General features: G+C 40.9%; 2 protein-coding genes across 5 annotated transcripts in view; both read right to left on the bottom strand.

Annotated features, from left to right (window-relative positions):
* wu:fj29h11 (uncharacterized) overlaps positions 1 to 17,606 on the bottom strand; it is a 37,260-nt gene extending 19,654 nt beyond the window's left edge. Inside the window, exons 1-24 of one of the 3 annotated variants that reach the window (XM_061095208.1) lie at positions 17,551 to 17,606; positions 16,345 to 16,416; positions 10,579 to 11,660; positions 10,081 to 10,279; positions 9,605 to 9,972; positions 9,230 to 9,355; positions 8,947 to 9,144; positions 8,290 to 8,433; positions 7,475 to 7,735; positions 6,616 to 6,796; positions 6,344 to 6,510; positions 6,063 to 6,206; positions 5,320 to 5,498; positions 4,901 to 5,079; positions 4,515 to 4,739; positions 4,276 to 4,385; positions 3,470 to 3,685; positions 3,097 to 3,223; positions 2,802 to 3,006; positions 2,519 to 2,666; positions 2,115 to 2,292; positions 1,822 to 2,002; positions 655 to 781; positions 425 to 544 (exon numbers count right to left, since the gene is read on the bottom strand). In XM_061095208.1, coding sequence (XP_060951191.1) covers positions 425 to 544; positions 655 to 781; positions 1,822 to 2,002; positions 2,115 to 2,292; positions 2,519 to 2,666; positions 2,802 to 3,006; positions 3,097 to 3,223; positions 3,470 to 3,685; positions 4,276 to 4,385; positions 4,515 to 4,739; positions 4,901 to 5,079; positions 5,320 to 5,498; positions 6,063 to 6,206; positions 6,344 to 6,510; positions 6,616 to 6,796; positions 7,475 to 7,735; positions 8,290 to 8,433; positions 8,947 to 9,144; positions 9,230 to 9,355; positions 9,605 to 9,972; positions 10,081 to 10,279; positions 10,579 to 11,649 — 4,854 coding nt within the window. In that variant the 5' untranslated portion in view covers positions 11,650 to 11,660; positions 16,345 to 16,416; positions 17,551 to 17,606. Of the gene's footprint in view, positions 1 to 424; positions 545 to 654; positions 782 to 1,821; positions 2,003 to 2,114; positions 2,293 to 2,518; positions 2,667 to 2,801; positions 3,007 to 3,096; positions 3,224 to 3,469; positions 3,686 to 4,275; positions 4,386 to 4,514; positions 4,740 to 4,900; positions 5,080 to 5,319; positions 5,499 to 6,062; positions 6,207 to 6,343; positions 6,511 to 6,615; positions 6,797 to 7,474; positions 7,736 to 8,289; positions 8,434 to 8,946; positions 9,145 to 9,229; positions 9,356 to 9,604; positions 9,973 to 10,080; positions 10,280 to 10,578; positions 11,661 to 14,717; positions 14,777 to 15,280; positions 15,325 to 16,344; positions 16,417 to 17,550 lie in introns of those variants that run through there. The other 2 variants (XM_061095210.1, XM_061095209.1) reach the window with 2 other exon arrangements.
* Positions 17,022 to 22,340, bottom strand: LOC133028019 (sulfotransferase 2B1-like). Of its 2 annotated transcripts, XM_061095212.1 has the most exons (7): positions 22,222 to 22,340; positions 21,977 to 22,116; positions 20,700 to 20,911; positions 19,894 to 20,020; positions 19,677 to 19,771; positions 19,354 to 19,534; positions 17,022 to 19,229 (listed from the first exon to the last, which is right to left on the bottom strand). In XM_061095212.1, the coding sequence occupies exons 2-7, from the start codon at positions 22,113 to 22,115 to the stop codon at positions 19,093 to 19,095; spliced, it is 891 nt and encodes a 296-aa protein (XP_060951195.1). In that variant the 5' UTR covers position 22,116; positions 22,222 to 22,340; the 3' UTR covers positions 17,022 to 19,092. The 2 variants fall into 2 exon arrangements, with proteins under 2 accessions (XP_060951195.1, XP_060951194.1); XM_061095211.1 differs by having other exon boundaries at positions 21,977 to 22,340.
* Between the last annotated feature and the right edge of the window lie 4,870 nt (positions 22,341 to 27,210).

Below are 27,210 nucleotides of genomic sequence, written 5' to 3'. Positions count from 1 at the left end.
AACAGGTCTAGGTGCCTATTAAATGAGAACAAATGTCTCAACATATGTTTTCTTAGTCAGATTCACATTGTCTCCTACAGAACCTAACTACAGGTAACAGGCGACTGCCACTGGGAAACTGGAGGGAAAATTTTTTTTTGATGAGCAAAGTTACAGGGATTCCATTGAGAAATTATTAGGCCAGATGTTGTCGTCGTGAGTTTTCACTGAGGCTGGCAAGAAATGGAAAGCTGGACTTTTGTGAAGCAGGACAAAGAACATTTATGAGGAATAAACACAGGAGCATGTCAGGGAAACCCAAAGCAATATGAAAATGAATTTTACTGCTCAGGACTGATGTGAATGTAAAAACTAAAATCTATATTGACCATGTGCATGAAAAACAAACAACAGAATGAGCCGTGGAGGCTTGCGTGTTTATTACCTTCTTGGGCTGCAGCGTAGTTTTGACCACCAGCCAGCGCTCTGTGCCCTCTGTGTGCTGCACCTCTACTACGTCATGACTCAGATCTTTTCGAGTCATGGTCACGAGACGGTTCTCACTCTGAAGAAAGACAGCAGCAGGAGGAAATAGATTAAGACTTCTTTTAGCTTTGAAAGAATGGTTTTAGCTCTGAGTGTGTTAGAATGTTTGAGTGTGAGTACAAGAGCTACCTGATTGTATATGCTGATAGAGCGCAGGCGGTGCAGGAAGAGCAGCAGGGAGGGGTGCACATCATGGAACAGGTTCCTGGTCTGATGGCTCTCGGAGCGCAGAGGAAGGCAGATCTTGGTGGTCCAACTGATGAGCAATCAAATTCCATAATGCAGTTAGAAAACTGGTGGATCAAATATGCAGCTTTAATAATGAATAAAGGCCTCTGTTTCTTCTTCCACTCAAAACATCAGGACAAAGCTGTTATATGTTATATGTAATAGGCTGCATAGTATAATAATAATCTATGTAAATTGGCCATGGGGCTCAGTATCTTGCCCGCCAACCCGCTAGTTAGTGGACGACCTGTTCTACATCCTGAGCCACAGCCGCAACGTAATAAACTAAGAAAGCTCAACTAGCTATGGATTTAACTGTAAGTTCTTTCAGCTGTTAGCTAATGATTAATTTACAATTTTGGTTGACTCTCACCACTTGGAACGAGCCACACTGACAACTTTTGAATGACAATTGTCAGTGTGGCTCTGATAAAGCCACAGTTTGTTACCTGCCAAGCAACAAATGATGATGCTTATAACTAAAAACAAAGTAAAAATGTGAGAGTGAATGTTGATATGTATTGTTAATAGTTTGGTGGCCAAAAAATTATATTTATTTTTTTGAATGTTGATCTGTTTCGTCAGGAAGGGTAAATGGATTTACTGACACATTCCCCAGAGCAAATATAAGGTGGTAACATGTTGTGCTTAGAGGTTGTTCTGCTGCCCTCAAAGGGCCAAAAATCATTTATCCCTTCAAAAATCAGGTAAACATACAAATGTTGTACAAATATGGCTGAATATTATAATTCTGATGTACTATATGTTTGAGGTACCACATTTACTGATGTGGTTAAAAACCGGAGTTGCTGATGATATAGAGCTGAATTATGGTTTGCATCTTTTTGAATTAACCTGGACTGCCTTTTTTTTTACTTAAGATTTGTCCCTGAATTCCATTTTGCTGCTTCAGTTTTGGGGTCATGGTGTTGTAAATGCTGGCTCACCGCCAAATTGTCATGGCTTATTGGGAGACATGAATCGTACATCATCAATTTATATTTATTTGTAATACTTGTGTTTTACCTTTTGAAAAGAAAAAGACAATCTAATTTATTTTCTTCCAACCTGATCTGGTTTGGGTTCGTCAGCGCTGCATCCAGAGGCCTCTCATCTTCAATCCAGTGGGGGAGGATGTATCCCATGGATAAGCCGCAAGTCTTGTCAAAGCACAAGTGGAAGCCATTGGAGTGAATCTCAGGGCAGTCTGTGATCTTAAACACTGATTTGAAGCCGATGCCCTTTTGTCCTGTAAGGAGAAGTATCAGAATTATGAATATTGCTGTTATGAGACTAACATCAAGTTTTAAAACACTATTTGCAAATTCAAGCAGTGCTCAAGACACCATAGACAAGCTTACCAATGTATCCATATTTGTGTTTGCCCTTGGTGCTGCGACCCACATCACAGATGGCCCGGATGTTCTTCTCCTGGAAGCCGATCTCATTGTTGAGGACAGTGATGCAGTTCTTTTCCACCACAAAGGCCACGGATGGAATGAGGCCGGCATCTGATGGGTAACTGTTGTCATCAGCATTCTGAAATAATATTAGAATAAGTTATAGTTAGATTTAAACAAGACATGAAACTCTTAATAAGTATCATCCCAGTACATCTGTCTGTCATCCCTCCCTCCCTTTGTTTATTCTTTTCTCCAGTTGGCATGTCCCTGGACCCTAAAAGCTGACATTTCCCCCTGGCTTCTACCATGTATAATACCATATATAAAAGCATTTGTGAGGGTATGAATGTATTTGAAGCCACCTGAATGAGTTCAAGGACAAAGTGTGTATCTTTGCTGTAGAGTTCCGTGGAGAGGCGTTCCAAGCTGCGGCCCAGCCTGTCCTGCTGAATCTGCATGAGCTTCTTGCCTTCAGTCGTCAATTCCACACCAATACCAAACTCGTTCTTCCTGTCAGAGATTGAGAAAAGACACAAGAGGTAAGCGAAGATCTGCTTTACTTTAAGGGGCCACATGTGGTTAAACAAACCACGATACCTTTATGGACATAGTGAATATATCTGCAGATGGTAAATATGAAAAAACCTGATGTCTTCAATGATGGTTCTTTGGGGAGATAAATTGGTCTCTGATTGGCAGCCGTCTGCATCATTTTCAATAGAATCAGACATGTCTGAGTCTTCCTTGTCCTGGACTCTTTCTGATGTCTCCCAATTAGGCTCTGAGGCAAACTCGAACAGTTCATCTTCATCCTCATCCTCCTCAACCTCTACGTCTTGCTCGCCATTAACTGTAAAAAACGTTAGCCATTAAAAACTAAACAAAAGGGAAAACTGGTTTAGTGCATAATTCGCAATTCCTGTGCTAGAGTTTTAGCCACCTTGATGTAGGCTCTGGTTGAGCTGGGAGGAGGCGAAGCTGCTGTCAATGGGGTTATCCTCAAAATAATCATCTTCACTCATGTTCAGCGCCGACAGACTACTGCTCTCAGAGTCTATCAAATTGGACTGAAGTGAAAAATGAAAGAGAAAGAAAAGGAAAAGAACATTACAAGCCAAGAATTGGAGACCTGCCAGAGGAACATGACAGTGAATTTTGTTTTGTTCAGTCAAAATGTAACACGAGTTATCTTTGTTCATTCCACTGTATGTCACATGATTCACACACTTGAGTAGTGAGAGCGCACTATTGTTGTTTTTTGCATTTGAATTTAGACTCCGATTCAATGAGAAAAGTCTTTCCATTTTTCTGACCTTGGCCTGTTCCACAGGTGCTGTGTGCCTGTTGTAGCTGTGGCTCTGTGATGGGATCAGTTTCTTCTGGTAGTCTTTGGCCCAGTCTGTGATTCCCAGGAGGATGCCCAGACGATGCAGACAGTTCATGTGCCTTGGGTCGGACTGGGCCACGGTGATTAGGACCTGTTTAGACTTGGCCTGGCCCAAGACACGGGAGAAAGGCTCCAAAAAGACCTGGAGGTCACATTTATACAAGAATAGACAAGTCACTTCTTATTCATCATTACAACAGAAACGTATTGCCCAATCCTTAAGTATTTTGCTATGGAAGCTATGTTGTAATACCTGCTGCAAAAACAAACGAGTGAACATGAGTTGCAAGGGTTTGAATTCGTCACAAACTGTAGTAAGTCTATGAATAAGTCATGTTTCATCTGTTTGCTGGAGATAAAACACAAATTGTACAAGAAATGAAATCAATATTCATACCTTCCCTGCTCTACTTATAGCAACTTATAATAAACATATACTGGTCTTGTTCTAAGCCTAAATGAACAGATTATAAAATGTCATGATTAGACTTCGATGGTCCTAGGATTATCAGGACATAATAACTACACTTATCGGGATAACCCTCATTCCATTTATCCACCAACCCAAATGAACCATGGAATGAATTAAACAACTTCAATGTGGAATACCTTTTCTCACTATTTCTACTCTCAAATCCAAACAGAGCTTCAATGTAACATCTCACCAGAAATAAAAAATAATTGATTCTTATTTGATCCTGTGATCTAAATGTGCAACGCAGTGAGACTGACCTGCTGCAAAAGAGCCTGGCAGGTTCTGGTGGGGATTCTCATCAAACACGCCAAAAGGAACTCGGCCACTCTGCTGTAGCATGCCACGTTCTCTTCATCCTGAGACATATCTAACAAACCAAAACTTTATTTTAGAAACTTTGAAAGATTTAGGCAGCATTTGAAACCTCCTGCTATGAAGCAGTTTGAAAATGTAAGGAAAGAAAAGCTTCAATCTCAGAGCCCTCATGCGTCACTACCTTCTTTAGCCAACGCTGCTGCAAGGGAGCTCTGCATGTAGTTGGCCAGGAGGGCAGTGGGAGCATTGACGATCCCATCAGCGACCACCATGGACACCAGATGGCCGGCTGTGCCAGTGGGGTCAAGTGTCATGGCGGAACTGGAGAAGAACTTGTCTCCTGTGTGTGTGGTGATCCTGAGAAGAAGACCTGGTCTAACCTCCAACGCTGCCAGGCCTGTGTTAGCTGTGGGCAAGTCAATAAAAAGGAGTTTGTAATTGAGATATTAACTACACAAATGATTAATTGGCAATGTAACTACATACCTCACATCTATCATACGTTTCATTAACATTTGAATTTACTCATTATTCAACCATGCAAAATGAACCATGTCTGACTTGTACCTGCATTTCTTTCGATGAAATCTTTGAGGGAGCCATGAAGGGGTTTAAAGATCAGCTCCCACTGGCTCCACTCACTTAAATCCTCCAGCAGGGGGCAGGAGAGCAAGCTAGCCATGGCCTGGGTCTTGGACATTTCACCAAGAAGCCCAACTGCCTCACAGCCAACTTCAGCACTATTCCTGGGAGGGAAGAGTAATATAGACAAAGACAAGGATGAAATACGAACTGTAAAGTCTACTGACAGGTGATGTTTCTGATATATCTGATTCAGTAGTTGGCTCCGTTAAAAGAGATATTTAAACCAGTGTAGCCTGGGTTTAAGAACTCTTCCTTTTTTATTTTACTCATTGTGACATTTTCAAAGACGTTAGTGTGTTTACTTAGCTTGAGTAATATCTGTGTGGTAAAACAGTGCTCACATTGATTTGCCTTGTTTGGCAAAGAGGGCAGACTCATAGAAGACCTGGCTCACTCCTCCTCCAGCCAGGCCTCTCTGGAGTTTGACCAGTCCAACCAGAGTTTGCAGGCTTCCATAGCCGAGGTCACGACTGTCCCGGACACTGTAGTGAGACTTCAGTGCTGATTCAATATGGGAAAGCTGGAAAAAGGAGGGTGGCTATTGAAATTGTTCCTGTAAACTCATTGAATTTAATTGACCTATTTATAACTTTATTCCAAATTTACTTGTTATTAATAATTTTAGCTGTAATAATATGGGTTTATTTTCCAATCTTTATTCAAAAGCATGGTCTTTAGATTTCTTTAGATTTCCTATGTCCTCTCCTTCACATTCATGCTGCTTCTGTGACACAACCTTCTGCACTTGGATTTTCTCTTGCAACAAGTCTGTCCTGTCAATTGGCTGGGAAAGTTCGACAGATCTGTTGCACAAAAACTCCTAGTGCAGAAAAGAAAAATCCAAGAGAGAAGCAGCGTGAGGTAAGGTCTGAAGCTGGAGTGCAGGAAACCCTTCCAATGCTTCTTGAATGTGAGGGTGAAATCAAATAGGTCATCATCTCAAACAGAAAGGCCATGCTTTTGAATAAAGAGAGGGGGGGGGAATTATATAATAATAATTATAACAGGGTGATGAGTAGCTTTCTAAGTGCATCAATTTGTATGTTTAGGCAACCAAATTTGAATGAGCCTGGAAATTACTTACTTCATCGGGGTCAGTAGAGGCTATGTTGCCACACTGCTGGATGAACTCAAACACATCTTGTTTGGTGGGTCGGAGACCAGTGCCCACAAGTTCCACACTGCAACTGCCCACAATCAAAGTGGAGCCAAGTGTATCCTGCAGCAACTGCAACCAGCCAGAGTAACACAGGATGAAGACAGTCTAAATGTTTTGTATACGCTTAGATGTTTTATTTAAGAAACAATAAAAACACAAAAAAGACAGTTGGCTGCAAAATAAAAAGATGAGAAAACAACTTGTACCTGATTGTTTTTAACCAGAAACTCCAAGAAGTTGCCTTGCTCTAAAGAAAGGAAATCTTTGACCCTGAAGTTTTTGATCAACTTCCGCTCCAGAGAGGCAATGTGCGCCAGAGTTATGGCTGAGTTCTGAGAGGACAGACTGTCTTTAAGAAACTGCTTCACTTTGGCTGAGAGACACAGAGCAGAAATGTCAATCATCACAAAAATGCATCATTATACACGATCATGTTAGTTGGTATATGTGACAAAAACGCTACGTTGTGGTTTAATACCTTCACTGGGGAGGGGTGTGGTGAGTTTGTCGCCTTTTGTATTTTTTTCAGTGGTCTGGGGCGCCTTGTCTTTGGGCACCAGGTCGTGTGGGACAGCCAGCGAGCCACCACAGATGGCCAGCTGAAACAGGGCCGTTGCCAGACGGTCACCTGACACCTGCAGCAGAAAGGTCTGGACGTGCTGCATTGGAATTCAGACAAAGCTCTGTATCAGATATGTGGTCATTTGACACTCACATGACACCACAAATGACCATACTGAAGAGAGCTGATTTAGGTACCAACTGATTTTAAATAACAATTGGAATCAACTTATTAGAGGAGTTAACACTTGAACAAACATCAGTGTGATGGAGAAAATATATTTAACATGTATTTCGACTTTTCAGTCTGTCCCACGTCCCATATGCTAACGTGGAGGAGACAGGGTTATAATGAGTTATACTGCAGCAAGCCACAAGGTGGTGATCAAGATGATTTGGATTAATTATAGAGATCTGTCACGACCATCTTAATTTAACTTTATGCTTCCAACTTTTTATCTCGAGATATGTTACAAAATGGTTTGGGTAATAAGTGACCGGAGGTGTCCGGGATGTGTCATTCTAAACATTTTAGCATAAATATTTCAAATGGTGATGAAAAATATCTGCGATTTCACAGAATATGATGAGTTACAACCTGAACAAGTTGAGTTTCATTTTATAAAAAACATTAACTATAAAATCTTCACTGTAAATAAACCAGGTAGGATGAATGCAGAAGTTTTCTACTTCAACAGTACATCCCAAACAGGCAGGTGTAAAACGGGCTCTGCACTTCTAAGATAAATTCACATTCGTCAGTGTCTAGCACCCACCTTGGTCATCCTGGGACTGAAGACCCCCACTGCATTTGAGAATACGGCCAGCACTACCTCAGCTGCTGTCATGAACGCATAATTTTTTCTGAGTTCCAAGCTGCCTGGGGAAGAGAAGGAACCTGCTCCTTGCAATGGCTCCAACACGCTTCTCTTCCTCTTTCTCAGCAGCTCTTGAGTCTCCTCCTCCAGCTCCTTTTGGATGACCTCCATGGCTAGTGCCAATTTGGCATGCTCAGAATGACTGACCTTGCTCAGGGTCTGGAGAGGACAGGCAGGATGTGTAAAGAAGTGGAAATTAAGAAAAATATAAGTAAGTAGGTTAATTTGAGTAACCTTGCTTCTACACTGAACTGCTTTTATGTTAACAAGGTTTCAACAGTGCTCTCATCAGCAAAGGAGACATATTCACATTGTGGTTGATCATATGTCAGAAATATTCTACTAAAGTACATAGAAAGAGAGGAAAATAGGAAAGAGCCATTAGGGCCCTTCAAGGGCGAAAAATTTGTTGAAATTGTTGTCAAAAAGAGGGAAAATGGAAACCTTTTTTTACACTTTTTATGATATTTTTTCCTAAAATTAAGCATTGTGTTAAGATGCACATTTAAAAAATATATATATTTTAATATCACAGTACTTATTTACAATTCCTCCAGTTCAATGTGGAAACTGACAATAAATATTGTTGAATATTATCGCAATGTACTTTCTTTGATATGGCAGTCACTAGTTGACCTTTGCAGGAGGGAGATTTTATTTGAATATCCCTGATGTATTGTCTGTTATTGCTTTAGGTAGGTTGAGTCTCTTACCGATATGGGCAGCCCAATGCTGTGTATCCTAATGCCAAGTTCATAGGGAGAGTCACAGTTGTAGTGGTCAGCCAAATACTTCATGAACTCAGCCAGGTCTACTCTTCTTGCCTTGCTCTGCTCCTTCCGAAATATGCGAAGTTGCTAAACAAATGAAACAGAGTAGACACATTTAGGGAAAAGTTAATGACATGTTAAAAAGTAAGACAGAAAGCACATGTTCTCAACTACAGCAACTCAGTCATGATTTTTCTGTGAAATAGGTATTTTCATCAGTCACTTTTCATGACAGAAAGAAAGATTTGGACTGATTCAAAGAATTCGGTGCATCTGACATATAAATCATTCTCTAAAAGGTTCACATGTCTCATACAGTCTGTTATCTTTAAGCTGCACGCAACTATTCACATTTTGCCACAATAACCAGTCAAATAGATTTATTATGACATGCCTTGAGGTCATTTACTTCCTTTCTTGATTTCATTTGCATCCAACAGAAACACTTTCTCTAGAAACTGAGACATTCATTTCGTAAATCTGAAATTTTGAGTTCTCCAGGTAATTATCCAAACACTACTGTGTAATATAAAACTCTCAAACCTACATGCAAATCAATTGTGAACAAAAATAAGAGCCGTTCAAAAATGTGAGTCATACCTTCAAGATGTCTATTGTCTTAATCTGGTGTATATCATCATCCTTAGTGTTACTGTCAATCTTAAACATGCGATGGATGAGTGGCTGTTTGCAGAGAGGCCCCAGGTTCAGCTCTTCAAAGCACTTCTTGTCCTTCAGCGCAGCCAGGGACTGACCCAGCTCATACAGGGTACAAATGGATGTCACTGCTTCAGTGGACTGACAGAAACAGGAAAAAAATAATGTTTAGCTACCAAGCATCCAGATAAACACGGGTCAGAAGGGAATGTAAATGTTTGCAAACCTCTATGAACATGTTGATTTCTCTTATGATGTACAGGAGGTCTTTTAGAGCTGGAACATTCCCGGGTCTGATGTTAACGTTCTTCAAAGAGGAAATCTGCATCAGCACGCATGCCTTGGATATCACCTGGACAGAGGTAATGTCAAACATGATATTTAATGATAATTAGTTCATCTGTTTGAGGTGGTGGAGGCCTTTGACCTTTGGACAGAGCCATTCTGCCTCAATGATTTCCCTTTCTTATAGACTTTATGTTATGCTAAGCTACTTGCCTGCTGGCTTTAGCTTCATAGTTAGCAAAGATTTTATCAAAAGCGTGTAAGTTTATTTCCGAAAATGTTGATCTAATCCTCGAAGCTTCAGTGTGCTCCTCACCTTCTCTTCGGTGACCAGCTCTCCCTCTGCAGCGATGTCTCGGATCACACCCTCCATCAGGCTGTTGACTGTATCCGGATCCATGACCCTGTTCCTACTCCGCCTTGTGAGCTCCTCCCCAGCCCCCTCCATGGCCTCTACTGCCCGCATATTAGCTCCATGGACCTCTCTGAGCTGCGCACGATAAGCTTCTTTGAACACAGGGAAAGTGTCCACTCTCAGTGACGCATCTTTCACTTTGTTCTTCTGTGCTTTGGTCAAGTTCACATCTGACCCCAGTTTTGGAAATTCAGACCCGGAGAGGAAGTCAAGCGTACCGACTGGTTGCTGTTGCTTTTTTTCAGGCTCTCTTGGAAGATTACCTGTTGCTGTGGAAGGACATGATGACATTTGTTTGTTTCATAAGCATGGATATGTGACGGTCTTTGTTTTTTACACAAGAAGGGGGATGTTGTAATGGAGTGTTGCCATCCTACCTGCAGTTGTCGGCAATACGGCCGGTTTGGGACATGGTGTTGCTTCCTCTTGAGATAACAGATTCTTAGAGTCAGAGGCTTGCCAGTTGTCGTACAGGGACATGTACTGTGCCAGAGGAAGCCCCTCACCAAACTGACGAAAATAGAGGGTTTGGAGCTGGTCGATTGTTGGAGCACTCAACTGGTAGTTCTTCATCACCTGGAACACATATATAAACTGTTACTGACTAGGTGGTTCAAACGTAAGATGAGGTGAAAGGCATGATTCAATATCCAAATGTAAACTATGTTCAAGGAAATGGCTGATTTATCACACTGTGTGTTTCACAAGACACAGCAACTTGGTTTAAGCTACTGCAGCAAAGCAAATATGAGCTTATGATAGAGTAATTGTACTCAAATATATTAATTCTGTATGCTTAATGAATAAATGCTAGAAATAAACATAACCAGAATAAAAAATACTCAAAGTTTCATATGTTTGTGGAAATAACTGACCTCTAAGACTCTCTGGTACAGCTGCTGTTGGGTCAGTTGTTCAGCTGGTTTGGATGCAGCCAAGACTAGGTTATCAGGAAGACAGTGGGTTGTGAATAAAGACGCAGTGGAATGCAAAGGAGGATCCGGATGGCTGACTCCTGCTTGAGTGAGGGGCATCTGGTGAGGGCTGACATCTACCTTTGGCATGGTAACAGTCGGGGTAGCGGCTGTATCTCCACTAAGTGATTCAGTGTCCTGTGGAGTTGCAGACCAAAAGTTCTTCTTTGCATTCGTTGAATTCCCACTTTCCGTTTGACTTTGAGGCTGGTGAATCTTATGGAACACCAGTTGTTCTTTCAAAACTAGATCTCCTTTCAAAAATACTACCAGGGCTGAAATACTTTTGAAGCCCAAAAGGGCTAATGCTATATGTCTGCCATATTTCTGACGGTAGACTTTAGCCAACGTTTTCAGAGGAACTCCATGTGGATGTTCTTTAATCAGAGCCAAAACATTTTCTAGGACAATCTCAATCATCTCACTGTCTTCTGTAGTTTCTGATGATGTCCCAGATCCATCTCCAGCTTCTGCTACCCCCTGTCTTCCAGACAGATGGTCCTTGTGCAAAACCAGTTCCCCTTCCACAACCAGATCCCCATGCAGTGAGGCGACAAGGCTTGCCATGGTGTCAAAGCCCAAACGTAATAAAACCAGCTTCCTGTGGTATGTGCGGTTGTAAATTACGGCCAGTTTTTTAATGGGGATTCCATCTTTTTGCTGCTTCACTAGGGACACTACATTTTCCAAAACCATCTTGATATCCTTGTCCTCCATTGGTGGATTGTATACGCAAACTGCAGATCCAGCCCTCCTCGCGTGGTAGTGGGTTTTGTGAAACACCTTTCTCCCCTCAACAACCAGATCCTTATGCAGAGTGGTTAGTAGACTAGCTGTTGAGTTGAAGCCCAGAGTTGAAAGACACAGATTGCTGTGGTAAGCCTGCTGGTAGTAATGGGTGAGTTTTTTCAATGGGATCCCATCTTCGTGCTGTTCCGCCATAGCCACTACATTTTCCAGAACCTCCTCCATCTTGATTAAAACTGTAAGAGGAAGAAGATACCACAGTTAATGGGAAAACACAATGTACTGCAATGTATTTTAGCAAAGGTTTTTGCTCTCACTACAATGCTACCTTTGCTGTTTAACTAATGTGCTTTTAAAACAGAAAAACTCTAAATGACGGTGATAAAAGGAAAAAATACTTTAAATATAAACTGTCAATATTAATAGTCAAATGCTTTCTTACTGGTGCTAATTAAAGAATGACCGATTCGCTGGGCAAATATAGAGTTGCAGGAAAACTTAAGTAAACCTGCTGGATTCATCAAAATTATAGATTTGTCTTGGCCGTATCTTCATCTGTTAGCATTTTGATCAAGCACAATCTATTTTAACTAGGAACAAAGAAATCATTGTTTTGCTCTTGTCCACACCATAACAAAAATATTCAAACACAGTGTAGATCGGAACATGTATTTTAACACCTTGGCTGCTGGTATTAACAAAAGCTAACTGGAGTGAAGAGTTGGCAAACCTGGAGTCCACTAAGTGACACAAGACTGGATATTAATCAGCCTACACTTAGATAGACGTCAAAAGATGGAAACAATTCAGTTCTGTGGCAACTCTCCCTGGAAGTTGACTTACAATGATAATAGGTGTTTTGTGCACCCAAAAAAATGTAATTTGTTTGTTCAAGAAATGTATGAATGGCAATGTATACAAAAATGTATCCCTTCAGAATGTTGTTGCAGGTCAGATCTGCAGCTACCGCTTGTTGAGGTTATTGCTGCCAAATCACATTTGATTATTAAACAAATGAAAGGACGAATTTGCATTTTCCAGAACTGCAAATGTCTCATACATGTTCAAATAGGAAATGAAAGTTTGAAATTGCTTGTGTGTTATAAGCTTAGGCCCGCTCACTAATCACGCATTAGGGTCCACCCCATCAAGTTAGACCCCATAGTGAAAACTTTATCTAAATCTTATTTAGTTTTAAAACGAGGCTTACCTGTTTTTGGCAGTAGGTAGTGCTATCGCTATCACTACTTGTATAAATCTTTGAACTTTGCATCTAAGACATCAAAGAATTCTAACATCACTGACACTGTGGCATTAAAGCAAACTGACAACAACCAATTATTTGCTTAATGAATCCTTTGAAGTGTTCTTTTATATATACAGCTCATTTAAGCTGTAAATTGTAAAGCAGCCAAGATCAGTTCATCCAAGTTTAAAACATGTCACTTCCTGTAGCCAGCAGGTGGCGCTGTAATGATGAGTCCATATTGATATGCATCTGATCAGGGCGGGACTGTAAATGTGTGAATAAGGTTTGAGGCTGAAAGAACAATCCACAGAGGAGTTATAATAAATCCCTCTTTTTTGGCGAAACATCAAAATGTCACGCCATGCCACGGTTACACGGTGTGATGAAATCATATATACCGAGGTAGTTTGTATCTCCATCTTGTTGAGATGACATTCACAGAAGTTGAAGTTGATCTAATGAAAGCCCAAGGACAAGTTCATCAGACTTATTTGTTTGTCATGAAAAGACAAATGTCCCTATCGGTTTGTGTACATGTCGGCCAATCTTAGTGCCGAGGCTTCACTCTAGGGGGCACTTGTCAGTTATTTTGTCACGCCCATTCCTTAGCCGTATAAATATCTTCAGGGGGGTGCTGTTGTTCCACAAATGTATTTTGAGGGAGTCTGAAGCATGAACACTGGAGTTTCATAAATTTCGTGTTTAACAGCGAATTGACGAACTTTGAGGCCACGCCACTAATATGGCGTTTGATGAAAAGTCACAGTCATCTTATGCCATTATCAATGTCTTGAGACACTGTTGACAGTTTGACATGGTTGCAGTCAGTGATGAGGAGGAATACTTCCAAGTGTAAGCTGTTCCAAAAACAAGACATTTCCTGTTGCCACCAGGGGGCGCTGTGATTTTAATTCATAATTTCTGTATAGCTGTCATCAAGCTGGGACTCTTGTCTTACATATCGTTTGGAGTTGATTGCACCATGTATGTCTGAGATACAGAACATTGTGTTTTAATGGCGTGTAATCAAACTTTTACGCCATGCCACGATCACACCGTGTGATGAAAACTCGAAATTCGAGGTAGTTTATATCTCCATCTTGTTGTGATGACACTCATGTTCATATGAAGTTGATCTGATGAAAACCCTGGGACAATTTCGTCAAAGAAACAATTTAGAAAACGGCCAAAATGGCCACTAAATCCAGAATGGCGGGCTTCTGTTGTTTCTCCCATTGCACCTCAGACCTATTTTTTTGTCTAGTCATGTTACACCTGGGTTACGATTTTTGTGAAGATCGGCTTTTCCTTAGATGGCGCTGTTCAGCCATTTTGCCACACCCATTTCAAATTACTCCAGAATACAAATACTTTTTGGGGTTTTGAATTTCCTGCGAACTTTGGTAAGAATTTGAGCATGTCTAGGCCCTGAAAAAGCCCAAAAGGGAAATACAAATCCTTTCGAAATACAATAAGGCCTCCCACCGTAGGTGCTCGGGCCCTAATTAATGCAAAATAATCCCCATAAATTTCCAAATTCATAGAATACTTTAACATATTACTTCACTTTTACGCTCCTCATTTTGACTACTTTGGCCCCTTCATTGATTAAAAAAGCTAGACATGTTACACTTAAGCAGCTCTCACAAGTTAGGGCAAGGGATTGAAGAACATCCACCATGAGATGACTACAAGACAACCCACCAATCCAGACATTTTTCAACTTGACAAAAAGCACAGTTAAAAGAGCATGTGGAGAATGAGCTGCCCTCCGACCAGGGTATAATTGACTTTAACTGCTGAAAAACTTTGGGCACTTAAGGCGGATACACGCTATTCATACGAATTAATGTCGTTTTTAGCAAATATGTTTTGCACCGAGATTGTTGCTGGTTGAAGAATTCTTATTCAACTTCTCTCACAAATAATTTCCTATATTCAGCTGGATAGGACCGAGTTCTCAACACCACATTGTGATGCAGAAGTCTGACAAGGAGGAGTTTACACAGATATTTATGATATTCTAGTCGAACATTGTACTTACGTTAACACAATCAGTTTGATGAGCTTTTGATAAGAAGAACACTGTGTCAACTGTGTCACCTGTTCAGCAATTTAAAAAAACTCTGGTTACAAATGCCCTGCAGGCTATAAGGAAAACAAAGGTAAAACTCTTGTACTTGCCACAACTACTTTTTAAACAAATTTGAAGAAAGACCCATTATTAATGTGTTTGCTACAGAGGTTCAATTTGCAAGTATGTTTTTCACTTCAACAATCAAAAAACTTTGAATTTTCCCAAGGGAGTCTAAAGCTCTGCATGAAACTACATTCAGATGTAACAGCACAAACAGACAGTATTTACAATGATATGGTCTAAGATCCTGTGTCCTTTGACACTACATCTTCTCAAAAATAAAATCTATATACTGTATTTTTATTTCGTCAAACCTATCTTTTACATAACAGAATTAACTATTCATTAAGTCTTTTAAAATCTGTTTAGTCTTTAGTCATAATATCAGCAGCATATATTGAAGCACAAAGATAAACTAGAGTCTAATTTGCATGAAGAATAAGCAGAAAGCAGAGGCAGGTTGATCTTACCTATTCCTTCGTAGGACAAGTTCTGTTGTTCATCTCCCTCAGAGTTTCAACGGACAAGTTCTGTTGTTCATCTCCCTCAGAGTTTCAACTATCATATGAACCCGTAACAACCTCCCCATCTATTTTATAACCCCACCCCCTCCCCTGCGGTTTCCTTCTCACCATAATGGCAGAGAAACGAAACTGAAAGCAACCAGCAGGCTCATTCAAGTCTATTGTGTCAGCCACACTCCCTCATTCCTGGAAATGGTTATGCCACAACACACAGACATGGCAATAAAAGGAGGCAACCAAAAAACTGCTGGGGGCAGTCAAGCAACATCCACTCAGTCTTTCATAACCTGCAGTGCAGAAACCAAACTTTACTGAAGCACTAATTCATCTAAATGTCCGTGCTTTTAATGTTCAAATGATATTTACTGGGACTTAATGTAACAGTATTCAGCCGACATGTTGATGAAAGTGAGTAAAGCTGGAATGTAAGGAGACAGAAGGGAAAACAAAACAAGGAGAGTGAGGGTGAAGCTTTGAGTTTCACATTCCTGGCCAGTCCCCGCCCATTTCCCTCAGCTGAGTAACAAACCATGTGATCTGATTTCAGCCACAGCCCATGCAATGTGTCACTGATAAGGACAAACCTAAACCTAAGTAAACAAAACAGACTAGAAAATGTACTACGCACGAATTGTATATTAATGTAAAAGACACTTGTTAGCACACTTCCTGCCCCCCATACTTTGTTATTGCCCTGCTCCTGCGCATGATTTTGCACATTTTGCTGTTTCATGTCCTCCTTACGTTACTCAGCTAATGATGACTTCACAACCTGATCCTGAACAGGGCACCGTGCCCTTTGCTGCACAGATCTATGAGTTACAATGACATGATGACTGCCACAAGATATTGGGAGGATGACAATTTAAGGGGCACTCTACGGCTGTGTCTTCAATGCAATTTTGAATTGAACGAGCGGCAGTGTTTTCATGTTCTCTATGTACCTCTGGCCACAGTTTTCACAATGTATTACTTTAGGGTTTATGACAAACCAAGCCACAGCAACATACCTTGTATTGGTCAGCTTGGAACTATGTTGTCAGTGCTTGATGTCTTCTCTCTCCTCACTGTTAGGGCCATACCTTACAACATGGGGAGATCAATGTAGATGATGAGGAGAAGGAGGAGGGGGCATGCAAGAGGGGATGATGATGATGACAACAACTGACAGCAGGATTTCTGTCTGACAATCAAAGGAATCTGCAATATGTCGAGTCATGACAAGTGGGTCAAAACCCTTTTCGACCCGGGTGAACCTGGTGGTAGTGCTGGACTGGTTCAGAGTTGGTTTTACTAGACTGAAAATATGGTTTGAGCCACCATAGAGCCACGTCATTACGTCGCTGTACACATCACTCTATACATCACTCTACAACGCTAGATCTGACATCAACAATGGTGGTGTTGTTTCAGTGAGTCTCAACAGAGGCCCTGACTTAAGTGATTATTTTTCCAGTCCAGCAAAGTACTGGTGTCCGAGTGGAACCAGGTTTTCTGGCCAAGAGATAGTTCTTTGACTGTCAAACTCAAAATAACTGGTTAAAGTTTACAGGCACTGGCTCCAAAGCTGCACTTCGAGTGTCTAGGTGGAAAAGGGGCTATGGATGTGCTTCAGTGTTTACACATATGGTCGAAAAGGGGTGAAATGACACACTTGGCTAGACAGACTCCTTTACATAGACGACAATAAGATAAGATATTATTTTATTAGTCCCACAATGGGGGAATTTGCAGTATTACAGCAGCAAGAGTCAAAAAGGCATCAGCAAGTCATACGTTTCATGCAATACATTTACAGACACACATGACTATACATGAATTTAAGTATAGGATATATACATCTCCTTTTCCATACATTTGTTTTTCACTATCGCCTAAACGGCATTCTCCACTTCTGATATCAAGTCAAACGAACAACAAACTACAGGCTGTCGGACAGTAACTGTAACGGTTCTTTTTTTAACTTATTTTTTAAACCCTTTGTTCTTATGGATCTATCTTAACTCATGTCTTTGATTTTTATTGGAAAGCACTTGGCGTTGCACTTAATGCACGAAGGGTCCTGTATAAATAACATGTATTAATATTATTACTGTGACAGCCAATCGTAGCAGCCGGTAAAGTACCGGTGAACTGTGTTATCTCCCTATACCCTTAAACCGAGTTGAACCACTGATTTAAACCCGAGTTAAATGTGGCGGACTCCCTCCATCTACCTGTTACTGAGCCAGGCATCCTCCCATTTGCTGCAGTTGTCGGCTGAGTCCCTGACTTCTCTCCGCACTGAAGGGACCACAACACGGAAGCGCGTTAAACGGACGGACCGTGCTAGCAAGCGTTAGCAACCGTTAGCAAACAAAACCAGGCGTGCTGCGGGTTAACTTTACATTAATCGCACTAACCGGTCAACAGCGGGATTTTTAATAACCGCTGTCACCGTATCTAAGTTGTATAATCTTAGCACTGCTAAGGTTAAGCGCCATATGATACGGAAGAAGCGAAACTCGCTAACCTAACGCTATTGTTTGCTAATGCTAGCCGACTGCCTAGCTAACCATGTGCTGCATTCAAGGCAAATGGCGCACATAGGAAATACGATAACTCCACTCCGAATTGTCCGTTCAAAATAGAAATTGAATCAATATTATTATTACAATCACACAGAATATATTATCTCAGCTTCATGTAGACGCCTGCTTCATGAGGATTTGAGTTTTGTTTTGTCCCCTATGATTCGTGGACGTTTAAAGCTGTTTTCTTCCTGGTAAATTATAAAATATTGGTTAATTTTAGTCAGTCCCTATCCCCAATTTTATGTTTTTATTATGGATGTAAAACAGAAGGGGACCCAACACGAACAACTATGTAGAGTTCACAGGTTTCAGAGCTACTCTAATTTAAGATGGATGACAGAGACATTTTCTCACAGGTACCGTGAATGCAGCATTGTGTTGAAAACAAAGTGACATAATTTTCTACAGAATCGAAACTGTACCACGCGAGTACTAAAGCTCAGATGGCAGAATACAATTTTAGCACAGATATCATATTAATATGAGTTCCTAAAGCAAACCGCCTTAAATTGTGTGACCCAAAAAAGTAATCTGACAAAAATTACAACACGATGCCTTAATGCACCAGACATTATTAAGTTATAAAGTAGAATAAATAATTACCATACATTTCAACTTTCTCTTTTTCATTCTTAACATTTTATAATTCAATCTTAGGAGACAGTGTCAGTAAACATACAGTTAAATACAAACAAACAATTGGATCTTAAATTGTTGCCCAACCAGCACAATCCCTTTGTTCCACTATTCAGACAGGGCATTTAAAAGACGTCTTGTAGTGAATGAGGAAGCAAATAAAAATAGATTAGGAATATATTTAGGAACAGAAGATGGAAGTGTTATATCATAGTTAGCTTTGAGTTGGCTTTGAGGCATCATGGCCTGCCTTGGTCATCTTGGCAACACATAGGCTTAGCATTCCATGCTGAAAGCCAAAGTTATATTTGAGAAAGCCTTTGATATATATATATATATATATATATATATATATATATATATATATATATATATATATATATATATATATATATATATAAGGATTTGAAATAAAGTCAAGAAGATGAGACTGCAGCTTTCTAATTAAGATAATTAATTAGAAAGTAATGCTGGTAAAGGCAGTAATACTAACGATCTGCCTCTAAGAAAGATGTATATTTCGTGCATTATTGTATGGTGGGATGATTATCATTGAGTGTGCTCATCAAATTTATTTTGATCCCATACAAATTTATATTTGATATCATTCATTTTGTCTGTGTAAACAGCATCAAAGTACTCTGCCTCTGCCACTGTCAGTTGGTTTTTCCAGTCTCCAGTTATTCCTGAAACACAACACACAAGAGGAATCATTTGAGGGAACAATTTGTGAAAATATGTCCTTATTTGAATGGACAGTGGAACACATCTACTAACATTCCTGTATGTACTATTTAATGAAACACACACCTTTCCTGAGAAATTCTGACTTTGTCCTGTCCATTATTTCACAAGGAACAGCAGAGTAGTTTGACATGTTGTTCTGCTTCATATTCTTGAACAAACATCGGTCTGTTATCTTCTCTATCACCTCTGTGGTCAGAGGTTTCTCCAAGTACTGAGCAATTCTGGCTACAGAGTCCTTCAGGTCCTGCACCAACGAAAAGAAACCAACTTGGCACTCATTCCTACAAGAATTCATTAATTATCATGAATTCTGAGGTCAGAATTGTTCAAAAGAAATTGTAAAGAGATTTTAGACAGACGTTTTCAGGAGTACTGCTAAATCTCACCATTATCATCTCTTCATAGGAGATGTACATGATGCCATCTTTATCTTCAGCATTCAGCCAACCCGTTATATGATCAAACCATGAACCATGACAAACTAGAAAGGAGAGAAAAATCATACGAAGTATTTAACATATATTACGATGATCTATAATCAGTTGAGGGTTTCTGTATTTTATTTTGAATACTGTATTGCATAGGTGTAACGCTTAGCCCGACCTTTTCCATCAAGGAACTTGTGGAGGAACTCTTCCTGTGGGCCTGGGTTCACCAGGAACGAGGCCACTTCAGAATAATGTAAGAAAGATGTAAACACATCTTTGGGATTCCTCATGACATAGATGACCTGTAGTGAGAATGACATTGCTTAATCAATTATGGTACATGGAACTCTTCAAGTACACCTTCGGTATATCAAAATTACACTTCAATCTGCTCTGTTATAATTTCTCACATAGCATTTACTGTAGCTGTGTTGGCCGCAAATACAAATGCCTGTGATGTAGTTGAGTTTAGAGGATTTGACATGTTCGGAAAAGTAGAATCCTGAAACCTGAGAGGTTGACCTCCGGACCATGTGGATTTCAGTGGTGCGATCACCTACCCTGTAATTCTTACTGGAACATACACAGAGCTATGAAGTATCACGTTTCTATAATAGCTGGGAGTTCAATCAGGCAAATGAAAGCACTCGTATGATTGAAAAAATGAACAGGCTGTACAAAGGCTAGAGTGAGTATTTTGCCTTTTTCATGACAGCTATGTTGACATTACAAGTCATTTCAATGAGAGAGAAATGGTACCTACGTAAGGCAAGGCAAATGTATTTGCCAAGCACATTTCCACAGCAGCCCAATTCATGTGCTTCACATAAGATAAAAAAGGCATTATGTCAAAATGTCAAATCAACATAAGAAATTAGCAACAATTGGACTTCAAACTGCAAACAGTTAAGTCTTCACCCTTGATTTAATAGAAGTGAGAGTTGCAGCTGACCTGTAGTTCTCTGTATAAGACAGATTTACCTTTGGCTTTGCTTCAAAGAAGCCCGGAGGCATCATGTTGTAGTGGAAGTGAGTCGTGAACATTCGAGGAGATGGCCTTTTTTCTAGGTTAAGGTCCCAGGACCGATGCATCTCTAACCAGGGCACTCGGTCCCAGTTGTGGATAGACTCAACGGAGGCCGGATCACCTCCACTCATGATCAGTGGGACAATCTCCTGTGACCAAGTTGTGCCTAAATAAAGAAAACAGGTTTCAGAGGGCAGGCTAAGCAAACAGCCAATTCCAAAAGGGTATATTTAGAACAGGTACTGCATTAGTATGTGTAAACGACTGTTATCATATGATCCTCTGGAAAGAAGATAACTCACTCTTTTGGATTTGAGAAAGTTGTTACAGATCTCTCACTGATTATCTGTGATAAGTACTGACAGCAGCGTGCACATACACGAACCGACTGCAGCTAAGTAGCTTTGAGAAGTGACACTGATACCATAAATCACCCACAATGTTTGCTTTATTAACTGGTGAGAACCGGTTATGTACACTGATTTGCTAAGGATTTCTCGTCTTATTTGCAAAGAATATTCCACATTCAGAAATGGTGCTCACTGCAGGATAGAAACAATACGTGGGCGTAGACCTGCGGTACAGTAGTTCTACATTTATTAACCATTTTGTTGAGGAAACCAGAAAGACGCAGTATGGTCTGAGTTTTATTCACACTGAGTTGTGTTCCTATAAAAGAATTAGCGAAGAGTCCAGGGTATATAATTCCTCCTGTTTACTGTATTACAGAAAAGAGTATTAAGCCTTAAAATCGAAGTCAATGTAAGAGAACATAGCAGTAAACTGTTTAAGAAGTCACATGGGTTAAAGGTTAAAGATGTGGTTGACTTATTGCTTATATTTAAAGCTGCTTTTCTGAAACCCTGTAAAAAATTTTGTCCATATCCACGCACTACATTAAATAGGAAAAAAAATATGAAAACGACCTATTTAAGTAATATTTATGTTGTGATGATTGCTATTGATTATTGTATAACTGATTTTTTATGCGATTTGGGGAAAGAAAGGAAATCAATAAAAGGGATGACCTTTTTGATATATTATTTATATGAAAGGAGCATTTGATCGAAGACTTTTCTTCTCTGTGTTTCTTGTTCGTTCATGGAATGCTTACAAATAATAGTGTATCCAAAATGGGGTGTTACGAGTAAAACAGCTAGTCTCAACTTTGACACAATTTGTCGACATAATTTGCGCATCTGATGCACACAATGCAGAGGTGTGAACTTACCTGACTTGGGATATGTTACAATGATAATATCATCGGGGCGAAACATGAAGTCCTCGTAGTTTTGCAGGCTGTGTGGAGTGTGCAGCCCTGAAGGCAGATACACCCCTTTGTACAGCGTGTACAAGTCCGCTTCAGTCATACTGTCGTTCAAGAAGAAAAACAACGAGCCGTGTGCAGCAGCTTCAGCAAACAGGTTGATTCCACTGAGGCTGCACACTTTGATTGCTTTACATAGACTAACTTACGGTCGCAAGGGTTGTGGTGGACTGATCTCACCTCAGCCCCGCCCTCTTCAATGTTATATCACACTTGATTTTGTTGGAGCACGTCTCTCTCTGTCTGTCTCTGTTTCCCCTGTCCCCCCTTTAACTCTCTCTCTCTCTCTCTCTCTCTCTCTCTCTCTCTCTCTCTCTCTCTCTCTCTCTCTCTCTCTCTCTCTCTCTCTCTCTCTCTCTCTCTCTCTCTCTCTCTCTCTCTCTCTCTCTCTCTCTCTCTCTCTCTCTCTCTCTCTCTCTCTCTCTCTCTCTCTCTCTCTCTCTCTCTCTCTCTCTCTCTCTCTCTCTCTCTCTCTCTCTCTCTCTCTCACACACATCAGATGGTTGAATGACCTCGCACCGGGTTACACCCTGGACACACCAATGTTCAAGTAACTAGCATGTCTTTGGACTGTGTGGGGAAATAGTACCTAGAGAGAAAACGCACACAGACACAGGGAGAACATGCAAACCCAGAAAGTTACTTGTTCGGGTTATTTGAGATGTCTTGATATCTTAGAAGAGATATTGTGTCTCAGCATGGAATGGATAGATATTAGGGTTGGTTTGAAGTACTCTAGGCTTATGGATGTGATATTTGCCGACAAGACAGACAGACATGTTTGAAAATATTGTTAGTAGATTTTGAGCCTGGATTACAATTCAGTAATACGACATTTACCTTTGGTGGCAATCGCATGAAAGTTGAATTATTCAACAGAGCTACTTCAACACAGAACTACTGTGTTTTATATTAAACTGGGCCTAGTGCCATGTATAAACATAACTACCCTGATATTGTGCATTCAATACTAAGCTATTCAAATATTACACGGGTTTGTATATTCATGTTTTTAATTTAAACATGTGCAAGGTACAGGGTCGCCATGCCACTGCCATTTATAAACATACAGTGGGTACGGAATGTATTCAGAACCTTTACATTTTTCACTCTGTTTCATTGCAGCCATTTGCTAAAATCAAAAACGTTCATTTTATGTCTCATCAATGTACACTCAGCACCCCATCTTGACAGAAAAAACAGAAATGTAGACATTTTTGCAAATTTATTAAAAAAGAAAAACTGAAATATCACATGGTCATAAGTATTCAGACCCTTTGCTCAGTATTGAGTAGAAGCACCCTTTTGAGCTAGTACAGCCATGAGTTTTCTTGGGAATGATGCAACAAGTTTTTCCACACCTGGATTTGGGGATCCTCTGCCATTCTTCCTTGCAGATCCTCTCCAGTTCCGTCAGGTTGGATGGTGAACGTTGGTGGACAGCCATTTTCAGGTCTCTCCAGAGATGCTCAATTGGGTTTAGGTCAGGGCTCTGGCTGGGCCAGTCAAGAATGGTCACAGAGTTGTTCCGAAGCCACTCCTTTGTTATTTTAGCTGTCTGCTTAGGGTCATTGCCTTGTTGGAAGGTCAGTCTGAGGTCCAGAGCACTCTGGGCGAGGTTTTCTTCCAGGATATCTCTGTACTTGGCCGCATTCATCTTTCCTTCAATTACAACCAGTTGTCCTGTCCCTGCAGCTGAAAAACACCCCCATAGCATGATGCTGCCACCACCATGTTTCACTGTTGGGATTGTATTGGGCAGGTGATGAGCAGTGCCTGGTTTTCTCCACACATACCGCTTAGACTTAACGCCAACAAGCTCAATCTGGGTCTCATCAGACCAGAGAATCTTATTTCTCATAGTCTGGGAATCCTTCATGTGTTTTTTGGCAAACTCTATGCAGGCTTTCATACGTCTTGCACTGAGGAGAGGCTTCCGTCGGGCCACTCTGCCATAAAGCCCTGACTGGTGGAGGGAGGGCTGCAGTGATAGTTAACTTTGTGGAACTTTCTCCCATCTCCCTACTGCATCTCTGGAGCTCAGCCAAAGTGATCTTTGAGTTCTTTTTTACCTCTCTCACCAAGGCTCTTCTCCCACGATTGCTCAGTTTGGCTGGAAGGCCAGGTCTAGGAAGAGTTCTGGTCGTCCCAAACTTCTTCCATTTAAGGATTATGGAGGCCACTGTGCTCTTAGGAACCTTGAGTGCTGCAGAAATTATTTTGTAACCTTGGCCAGATCTGTGCCTTGCCACAATTCTGTCTCTGAGCTCCTTGGGCAGTTCCTTCAACCTCATGATTCTCATTTGCTCTGACATGCACTGTGAGCTGTAAGGTCTTATATAGACAGGTGTGTGCCTTTCCTAATCAAGTCCAATCAGTTTAATTAAACACAGCTGGACCCCAATGAAGGAGTATAACCAGCAAAGGGTCTGAATACTAATGACCATGTGATATTTCAGTTTTTCTTTTTAATAAATTTGCAAAAATTTCTACGTTTGTTTTTTTCTGTCAAGATGGAGTGCTGAGTGTACATTTATGAGAAATAAAATTAACTTTTTTGATTTTTGAAAATTGCTGCAATGAAACAAAGAGTGAAATATTTAAAGGGGTCTGAATACTTTCTGTACCCACTGTACATCTTGCATACAACACTGAGCTATTAAAGTAAGTCACAGATTCATGTTTTTATTTTAAACATACATGTAGAAGAGACAGTGAATCCTCAAGCTATCTGTGGATGGCACACATACTCCCACATTAGTGAGATGTCAGACCCTGATGGGTAGCACACAACTTATCTAATCTTGGATGGATGGAGGTTGTCAGACAGAGGGTCAAATCAGCCTCACAATATGTTGGATGCATGTTAATGTGTATTGAAAGACATTTAAATTTGTGAAAAAAAAAAAAAAGGTCTAATCAACCAAAGATTTCGCGACCCCCCTGCAGTACATCCGCGGACCCCCTGGGGGTCGCGGACCCCCTGTTGAAGACCTTTGATTTAAACTATATTCATAGAATAAATGAGAAAAATATTAACTTTAGTCAACAGAAAGTACATCCTGGGGATATATCTGCTTTAAATTAGCAATATTGTTCTGTGTTATGCATGCATGCATGTGGAGAAAGAAATAGTTTTGAAAGCAGCTTCAAGAGCTATTTTGACAATTGGTGAGCTTGAGGGGTAAATACGTTGCAATTATGTTTTAGAGTACATCATTTTACATGATTTCCTTCATCTAAGCTCCTAGTTAAAATCTGATTATACTTGTCAACCTGTCTGTACTTATCTTACTGTTTCATTGGAACTGACAGTAAAGTATGCCCTCTGCTGATGTTCTTGTGAATTACAATGCTGCCAACAATTTATCTTCAGCACGATATGTTGCAGGATAGAGAGGGCCTCCTCCACTCACCAGGAGCGGTCAGGAGGAGCAGGCCAGAGACTGATATTGTCACTACCACCCTAAGACCTGAACTGATACTCAGGTCCAACACCCAGACAGTACCCTGGGAGGATAATGTTGATGAAGGGAATGAGAGTAAAAGGCTGCGGCATGCAGACATGGCATTTGAGGCCGAGCAACGCAGCTGGAAACCAATAGTTTGCCCTCTGGAGGTTGGCTCCAGGGGTTTCCTTGCAACCTCTGGGGATTCATGGACAAGTCCTGCACCAGAAAAGAAACATCACACATAAATGTTAATATTGTATTTTTCTATGATCTGTAAGATAAAGCTCTTAACCAGTGGTTCTTAACCTGGGTTCGATCGAAAGGTGAGTCACTCTCAGGGGTTCGGCCATTCCCCCGCCTCCGCTGACGCGCCTCGCTGCCAGGTCTGACATCGGAGCAGACCGGCGAGGCGCACGGAGGGGGGTGGAAGAGCGTAGAAGGAGAAGGAGGCACCGCCACCTCTCGCTTGATATCTGTGCTGCAGGGAACTTGGTGCGCTCAGTAGTCGACTTGTGGCTGTTGCGATTGTACGTCATTTGTGATTTTCTTTTAATTTTTCAATCCCTTCATACTAACTATTTCGAGCAAAAAAGGAAAGTGGTTGGATGAATACGTACAATATGGATTCACGTGTATAAAGGAACGTACCTGGGGCCTCATTTATAACCGTTGCGTACGCACAAAACGGGCCTGAAACGTGCGTACGCCACTTCTCACGCCAACGTTGGGATTTATAAAAACAAACTTGACGGGAAAATGTGCGTATTTCTACGCAAACTTAGACCCTCCTGTACGAGCGTTTTGGGGAGACGGGAAAACGGCGACACAGACGTGAGGTGGTGAACTGCAGCAGATTATTGATCCAATTCATCATTTACATTAAAACCAACAGTTTTTCTCGCGCGACGTATCTGCTCCACATGAGCCTTTTAATTAAAAAAATATAAAACAACTTTAAGCAAATAATGTTCAGATTCGATTTAACAGCAGAGTTACGGTGCCGAGTCATTAATAGGTTTTAATAATATCTTCTAACACTGTGCGTGTATCATCAGATCGCTGCAGTGAACGGGACTGAGCCAGAGGGCGCACAGAGCGCACAGAGCGCACTGGAGATCACTTATAAGAAATGAGGAAACTTTCCAAATAATATCCCAGAAGAGGTGAGGATCCACTGATGTGAGGGAATCGGTCCGATGCTCTAAATAAATAAATACTGCCGTGACACCGGTGCGGGGAACTGCTCGATGTGTGCATGTGACTGGGAGGACGAGGAGGAAGCGAGGTTTCAGCGATCTCTGATCTCACACAGTGTGTTATCAGCAGCAGCAGCAGCAGCAGAGTATCAGTGTATTTTCTTTATTAGTGACATCGCTGCTGTCCCATAAAGTCGCTCTTCACCTCCACTTCACTAACAAACACCCCGCTATCAGTGTCAGAAAGTTTCACTTCGTCTTCACATCGCTTGATGCCGTGACTCCGTCAGGACTCACGGTGGAAACCCATTGGTCAGCAGCATCATTTAATATTCACGCTGTGCTTTGCGTTGACCATTTATGGTTGAAAGTGGGCGTGTGGAGGGCGGATTTGGAGGCAGATCCACGTACGAACGTTTCCAAGTGGACTGTGATTTTTAAAGCGAACATTGCGTTCAGTTGTACGTGCGCACGGTTTTATAAATCGGAA

This window comes from Limanda limanda, chromosome 21, assembly GCF_963576545.1.
Source record: "Limanda limanda chromosome 21, fLimLim1.1, whole genome shotgun sequence".
Taxonomy (NCBI): Eukaryota; Metazoa; Chordata; class Actinopteri; order Pleuronectiformes; family Pleuronectidae; genus Limanda; species Limanda limanda.
Note: the sequence above shows the minus strand (reverse complement) of the source record. Positions and strands in the feature narration are given on the sequence as shown.